Below are 7,234 nucleotides of genomic sequence, written 5' to 3' on the forward strand. Positions count from 1 at the left end.
AGCCGGTGGGTAACGGGGCAGTGCTGGTGTGGCGGGCAGGGGCTGCATTCCGGTACCTGCTGGTGCAGAAGACGGGGGCACAGATGAACGTGGGGCTGATCCAGCTGAACCGGCCGCAGGCGCTCAATGCGCTCTGCGACGGACTGATGGCGGAGCTGGGGCGGGCCCTGGAGGCCATGGAGAGCGACCCGAACGTGGGAGCCATCATCCTCACCGGCAGCCAGAAAGCCTTCGCAGGTAGGACCACGGCCTCTGCTCACCCCAGAGTTTTGGAGGGGATTGGAGTCCCACTGCACTTCCCTTTGCAGCTGGCGCAGACATCAAGGAGATGCAGAAAAAAACCTTCAAGGAGTGCTACAGCAGTGGCTTCCTGGCCGGCTGGGACAAGGTCTCCAAGGTCCGCAAACCCATCATCGCCGCCGTCAATGGCTACGCCGTGAGTGCCCCCCACACCTCCCTGCACCCCCTGTCCCCAGCGTGGCACCCCCTGACCCATCTGTGCCTCCCCTGTGCCAGCTGGGAGGCGGGTGCGAGCTGGCCATGATGTGCGACATCATCTACGCCGGGGAGAAGGCGCAGTTTGGGCAACCTGAAATCCTGCTGGGAACCATCCCGGGTGAGCAGCAAGCACTTGCCAGGGGCTTCCATCCCAGCTGGGGTGGGGTGCCCTCTCTGAACCCCTCCCTTCCCTCAATGCCCCAGGTGCTGGCGGCACGCAGAGGCTGACCAGGGCAGTGGGGAAGTCGCTGGCAATGGAGATGGTGCTCACCGGGGACCAGATTTCAGCACAGGAGGCAAAGGAGGCAGGTGGGAGCGTGGGACAGCCCTGGCACTGCAGGGGTCTGGCAGAGAGCCATCCCCCCACTTCCCACTGCCTGTCCTAGGTCTGGTCAGCAAGGTCTACCCTGTGGAGAAGCTGCTGGACGCAGCCATTGCCTGCGCTGAGAAGATCGCCAAGAACTCCAAGCTGGTGGCTGCCATGGCAAAGGAGTCAGTCAATGCTGGTAGGGACTGGGGGCCGACTGGGAATCCCCTGGGGGGGCTGCAGGGCCAGGCAGAGGGGTCTCCCCAACTTCTCCCTTGTTTTCAGCCTTCGAAACGACACTGACAGAGGGGAACAGGACAGAGAAGCGCCTCTTCTACGCCACCTTTGCCACCGTGAGTAGGGGGATGAGGGATAACAGGCATCCCTCGTGGCATGAGGGATAACAGGGTCACTGCAGCCCCCCCGAGCCTCACTGTCACCTCACCTCTCTGCTTGTCCCAGAGTGACCGCGAGGAGGGGATGACGGCATTCGTGGAGAAGCGCAAGGCCAAGTTCACCGACAGCTGAGCCCGGCAGCTGCAGGTCCCTGGGGTGGTGCAGGTCCCCACTGCCTCCTGCAGCCCGTCCACCCCCGCCTTACCCCGCACAGGGGACCGGGACCCGTCGGGAAGCCATGCTTGGGGTGACAGCCAGCAGTGGGGACCACCTCGGCCTTCGCTATTAAAGGGTTTTCTAGGTGCTGCTGGGACATGGGACATCCTTGCTGCGAGGTCCTGTCTGAGCTGGGAAATGTTGGGGTTCACTGAGCCCCCCCACCCTCCTTCACTGCTCTCCATGATGGGCTGGACAAGAACAGCCTCGTGGAGCATAGGTTTGGCTGTTCCCCAGCCTGTGGCACCTTCTGGGGCACACCACCAATGTGCTGAGTTTGCCTCAGCCTCACCTGGGCTGAACTGAGGCCAGGGTGATGGGCTGAGTCTCCTGTCCCAGGGCATCATTCTCACCCTGCCTCCCTCCTCCTGAGGGAGTTCCTGCAGGTTTGGAGGCCCTGCAATTAGCAGCAGGTTTCTGGCAGTAATGAGGAGCCCACCAGGATGTGGAGAGGGGATGGGTTTATTGGTGAGGCTCAAGACTCGGTAGGAAGAGACAAATTGCCCCAGAAAATCCCAGGGGCAGCTCCCACCCCTCATTTCACAGCCCGGGCACATCTCCACTCAGCCGTGGTGGATGTAGTCAAGATCCTCCTCCGGGCCATTCTGCACCTTTGGGGCCATCACCCGGAGTGGCACACGGGCATTGACCTCCCTGGCATCATCCTGGGGGTGGTACAGGTGGTCACGATCCTCCTCCGGGCCATTCTGCACCTCTGGGGCTGGCATCCAGAATGGCACACGGGCACTGGCCTCCCTGGCATCATCTTGGGGCTGGTACAGGTGGTCACCATCCACTTCTGGCCTTGCCTGGTCTTGGGGTGGGCCCCTCTGAGCCCAGGCACTGCTGGAGAAGACCTTTATACCTGGTTCACCCTCCTCTGGTGCTCCTACACCCAGGATGCTGGAAAAGGGGAACAAAATCATCGAGAAGTTGCCAAATACCTCCCTGTCCCAGGAGAATCCCACCCCAGTGGAGTGCAGGGACCCTGGTGAGGTTGCCCAGACCCCATGAAGCACCAGTCAGGATCTTAGGGTGCAAACTTAAATATTTGTTTCACGAAAGGAATAGAGAAACCAGCTGGATGCTCAGGGAGTTCGCATAATTTGGGGAGGAAGGGAGGTGGAGCTGGGACCCCCTTCATTTTGGGGGGCACAAAGCAACAAGGGGGGCACAAAGCAACAATTTATTCCCTCCTGAAACACTTTCCCATTATTGGTTTTGGCAAGCCAGATGGGAGCACCTCTTACCTTTCCTCAGCCAAATCCTGCTCCGTGGCCAGGTCCTTCCACCGGGAGCTGCTCAGAGCCTGTGGGGAGACAAGGGGTCCCGAGGGGGGGCACGGGTCACACGTGGGTCCCCTCAGCAGAGGGGACAGCAGGAGGGCAGGGGAGGCAGGGCTCACCTGGGTGCTGCCGGGTGCCAGCAGGAGCAGGGCCATGCCCAGCAGGATGGTCACACTGCAGAGCCCCATGGTCCTCGAGTGGAGAAGAGAGGGATGGCAGAGAGTGGTGGCACAAGCCGTGTGGCCAGTGCTGGCCTTGTTCCCGCGGCCACAGCTCCTCCCTGACCCCAGTGTCCACCGGGCTGGCAGAGCCCTGCCTGTCTGTGGCTGTCCCCGAGTGGATCCAGGTCCCGCTGCCGCCCATCCCGTGTCCCTGCTGACCCTGAGTGGATCCAGGTCCCGCTGCCGCCCATCCCGTGTCCCTCCTGTCCCCGAGTGGATCCAGGTCCCGCTGCCGCCCATCCCGTGTCCCTGCTGTCCCTGAGTGGATCCAGGTCCCGCTGCCGCCCATCCCGTGTCCCTCCCAGCCCTGGGTGGATCCAGTCCTGCTGCCGCCCATCCCGTGTCCCTCCTGTCCCTGGATGGCTCCAGGTCCCGCTGCCACCCATCCCGTGTCCCTCCTGTCCCCAAGTGGATCCAGGTGCTGCTGCTCAGGGACATGGCACCCTGTGCACCCCTGGGCTCTCCAGGCAGGTCCGTGTCCTCCTGCCAGTGCACGATCTCTGGAGAGATGGGAAATTCAAGTTTTGGCTTGAAATAAGGATTTTTGACAGCAACTGGCCAGCTGGGAAATACTGTTGGACTCTGAGAAAAGCTGGCGGCCTAGGAGACAATCAGAAACTTCAGTTTGTTTCCCCTGGGCTCTGGGAAAAGGGAATTCCAAGGTCAGAACTCCTAGACCTGAATACAGTGAGGAAGAGCAGGCTGGGCTGCTGCCTGACCTTTGCACCATCACATGCCAAGGCCTGCTTCCCATTCCCAGATATCCCAGTGTGGGGAAAGAGCCTCCTTCAGGGCTTTAGTGTTGCAAGTGATCTTTGGTCCCTGCTGGGAGATGTCCCTGGGCAGCTGTGTGGCTGCAGGGTTTGCCTGCTGGAGACAGCACTCTCCAGAGCCCATGGAGCAGGGATTAGGGCTGGACAAGCTGGATGAGTTTTAAACAGAGCAAAGCTTTTTAAAACTCACTGGGAAATCTCCTACATTGCCGTAAACATCATTCCCTGCTCCCATTTGCAAGGATTTTTCAAAGCCCCTTTGATCTTCTATTCCTCACAGAGAGGAGGAAGGGAAAAAATTGCAATTATAGATCCTAAGCTTCTTGGATAAACATTGTTCCAGAAACCTCTTTTTTTCCCCCTTATGCACAATTTTTGAGTGTCAGGATTCACCAGGAGCCCAAGACCAGTGTTTCCAGTTTTTTCCAGGAGGATGAGATTACAAAGGAAGGGAAAAACAAGAAGGGAAACAACCTCCATCCCAACCTGACTTTGGCAACATTTGCAGCAAAGGGAGGGAGCTTAATTCCACAGGTCTGATTCTGCCTGGGCTTCAAAACAGCACTTGTACTCACTATGAAGCAATTTTGTAAAAATTCCTTTTATTTATTCACCTGGTTGGAAGTCACTTTATTTGAACTCCCTGTGAAAATGCCTCTCCTGGCCCAGACAGACCTTTCAGAGCAGGTGCCAGGCTGCAGAGGAGACTTCAGCGAGATGGACAAAGTCAGAACTGAGGACCAATGGGGTTTTTTTCCCCCATTTTCTTTTCTCAGTGATTCCAGCTTCCATACAGTCACCTTGTCATCTTGCAATTTCTTGAATCCATTTTTTTACCCCCAAGAGGGAAAAAATAAAATCCTGTGCAGCCTCAGCTGCAGGACAGTTTCCTTAACACCTCACCACAGGTTCTGGGTTCCCTTTCCTCAAATCTTGAGGATTCTTAACTCAGTTGGGTGGTGCTAGTTCTGTGTGACATGAGGAACATGTGCCCAAATGCTGGCAGAGCTTTAATTGGTTTGGCTGGTTTATTCCAGAGTGGGAACTGGAAATATCCCTGGTAGCAGTGGTTCCATGCCTGCTCATCTTGCACAAATCTGCTGCATGAACCTTCAGACTTTTTTCCGTGGTCCTTTAAATCCTCGGGTGGCACCTTGTCCAAAACAAATTGTGGATGGGATCCTGGAAAGGGAGACAGGCTTTAATCCATGTGAGGATCCAGCCCTCACAGGCTCACTGGGATGCTTAATGCTCTGAGGGGCATTTTAAGCTCCCAGAGTGGGAAGAGCAAGGTAAGGGAGGAGCAGGACATGTAAATCACCAAATAATTTAAAGAATTAGTGAAATACTGGTTGGATTTCCTGTGTACTCTGCACATTTCTGTCCTGGAGGCCTCTTCACAACAAGGTGTGTTACCAAATGTAACACCTGGCCAGCTGCAGTGGTTGAGGATGAGGAGCAGGAGAGCAGAAGCAGCATCCTGTAATACCTCAGGAGGAGATCAGCTGGGCAGACAAACAGAGCTCCCACATACTGCTCTTCCTTACACCTCCTTCTTTCAAAAATGCCTTTGGAAGCACACATGGAATTCCTACCTGGTTTATCTTCAGCCCAGGAGCAGCCCAAGCCATGCTGCAAAGGGCTGATAAGGTGGAGTGGTCCCAGCCCCTTTTGCCCTGAGGCCAAAGTACTGACCTGGATTTGTAGAGCCGTTTCTCTGGCAGTGAGGAGCTGGGGCTGGCTGCAGGCTGGGAGATCTCCATGCTCTCCTCAGGCCCTGTTTCCATGGGATTCCCTTGGGATTGCTCTGCCATCTCCACACTCACATCCATGGGCACGCTGGTGCCCTGCTCCACGGCAGAGCTCGTGTGCTTGGAGCCACTGCAGAGACAAAGTTTTATATCCTGGCTCAGGAGCTGCCATGTGAGCCCAGAGGCAAGGAAATCAAAGGTACCTCATGAGGAAACGAGTCCATCTGGGATTGATTCCCTCCCAGTATGCCATCCAGCCCTGCCCTCTGGGAATGGGAAGCCATTCCCTGTTTTCCTGGCACACCATCCCTTGTAAAGAGTCTCTCTCCATGTTTCCTGTAGCTCCCTCAAGCACTGGAAGGCCACAATGAGGTCACCTCAGAGCTGGACAATCCCAGTTCCCTCACACTTTCCTTGCAGGCCAGGAGGAAAGTGCTGCAGTTACCTTTTCACCTTCTTGGGCCTGTCAAACCGAAAGTCAGCAGGATACAGGTGCACGGTCACCAAGTGATCCTTCCTGTCCTTGCTGCTCTTGAACTTCTCCGGGCAGCCTTCCACCAGACACTGGTACTGCAAGGCAGGGAGGAGAAAGGGAAAAAACCCACATAACTGGGAAAAAAACAAGCACACACCAACCACGAGGCAAGGGCTGGGCATGGCAGCTCACCATATTTTGCTTCTCAGCCAGTATCTGGAAGAGGGAGTCGTGCCACTCCAAGATGTGGATATCCAGGAGGTTCCCAGAGGGAAAGGAGCGCTTGCAGAAGGAGCAGACGTTCCTGTGCAGGGTGTTGTAGTGGTGCTCGTAGCCCTCCAGCGTGTCAAACACCTGGCTGCAGCCGGAGATGTGGCAGCTGAACTCGGACACCCTGCAGGGAAATCAGGGCTTTAAGCTAAATTAGAGCCCTGCAGGGAAATCAGGGCTTTAAGCTAAATTAGAGCCTTATTTTCAGCTGCAAACATCCCCTCTAGATGACTTTATTGAGAATCCCAGGATGGCTTGGGTTGGATTGGACCACAAAGCTCACATGATTCCAGCTCCTTGCCATGGGCAGGACACCTTCCCCTAGGCCCACACCTGCAGCCACAACACTTGTGGCATTTTTTTGTGACCAATACTTAATATTAAATGCCAGGTGCAATGAACAAAGATCGTGATGGCGCTGGCAGATGGAAACTTATCTGCCATTGGAAACTTATTAACCATGATGGCTCCAGGGTCATCTAGATCATGCTCCTGTTGAAGAACAAACAAGCCATTAATTAATAAATTAGCTGTCTGGGCTAAAAGTTGCCGTTGTGGATGACAGCTCAGCCATCCAGCACAGTCCTGCTAAGCCAATGCTTTTTTAAGAGGCATCCAAAGGTGAACTTCACACAACACTCAAAGTACTTCCTGGCTTTTGAACCCCCAGGCTTGGCCTTCCCTCTTGGACCAGCTGCAGCAACCCAGAGAGGCTGTGGCGATCCCTGGAAGTGCCCAAGGCCAGGCTGGACATGGCTTGGAGCGGCCTGGCCTAGCAGAAGGTGTCCCGGCCCATGGCAGGGCGGAGGAATGAGATGATTTTCCGACCCAAACCACTCCTTGATGCCATGACGGGCGGACTCGGAGCCCGCCTCACTTACTTGGGCCTCTCGGCCACCTCCTCGAGGCTGGTGAGGACGCCCTGCAGGTAGAGGTGCCTGTGCACGTCCCCATCCTGGAGAGGAGCAGAGAGCGGCGCTGCGCGGGCGGGCAGGGCTCAGGGCACAGCGCGAACCCTTCTGCCCCGCGCTAACAGCGGCC

General features: G+C 56.4%; 2 protein-coding genes across 2 annotated transcripts in view; one reads left to right on the top strand and one right to left on the bottom strand.

Moving 5' to 3' along the window:
* ECHS1 (enoyl-CoA hydratase, short chain 1) overlaps nt 1–1,514 on the top strand; it is a gene marked incomplete at its 5' end in the record, with an annotated part of 2,162 nt that extends 648 nt beyond the window's left edge. Inside the window, 7 exons of the mRNA XM_031064680.1 lie at nt 40–237; nt 309–436; nt 517–616; nt 703–807; nt 885–1,004; nt 1,091–1,158; nt 1,268–1,514. Of these exons, the coding sequence (XP_030920540.1) occupies nt 40–237; nt 309–436; nt 517–616; nt 703–807; nt 885–1,004; nt 1,091–1,158; nt 1,268–1,333 (785 nt within the window). The remainder of the gene's footprint in view (nt 1–39; nt 238–308; nt 437–516; nt 617–702; nt 808–884; nt 1,005–1,090; nt 1,159–1,267) is intronic.
* Nucleotides 1,515–4,282: 2,768 nt separating this feature from the next.
* Nucleotides 4,283–7,222, bottom strand: ZNF511 (zinc finger protein 511). The gene is made up of 5 exons (XM_031064675.1): nt 7,075–7,222; nt 6,116–6,317; nt 5,894–6,018; nt 5,393–5,578; nt 4,283–4,879 (listed from the first exon to the last, which is right to left on the bottom strand). Exons 2-5 carry the CDS (start codon nt 6,116–6,118, stop codon nt 4,810–4,812), a joined length of 384 nt encoding a protein of 127 aa, XP_030920535.1. The 5' UTR covers nt 6,119–6,317; nt 7,075–7,222; the 3' UTR covers nt 4,283–4,809.
* Between the last annotated feature and the right edge of the window lie 12 nt (nt 7,223–7,234).

This window comes from Geospiza fortis, unplaced genomic scaffold, assembly GCF_000277835.1.
Source record: "Geospiza fortis unplaced genomic scaffold, GeoFor_1.0 scaffold89, whole genome shotgun sequence".
NCBI lineage: Eukaryota > Metazoa > Chordata > Aves > Passeriformes > Thraupidae > Geospiza > Geospiza fortis.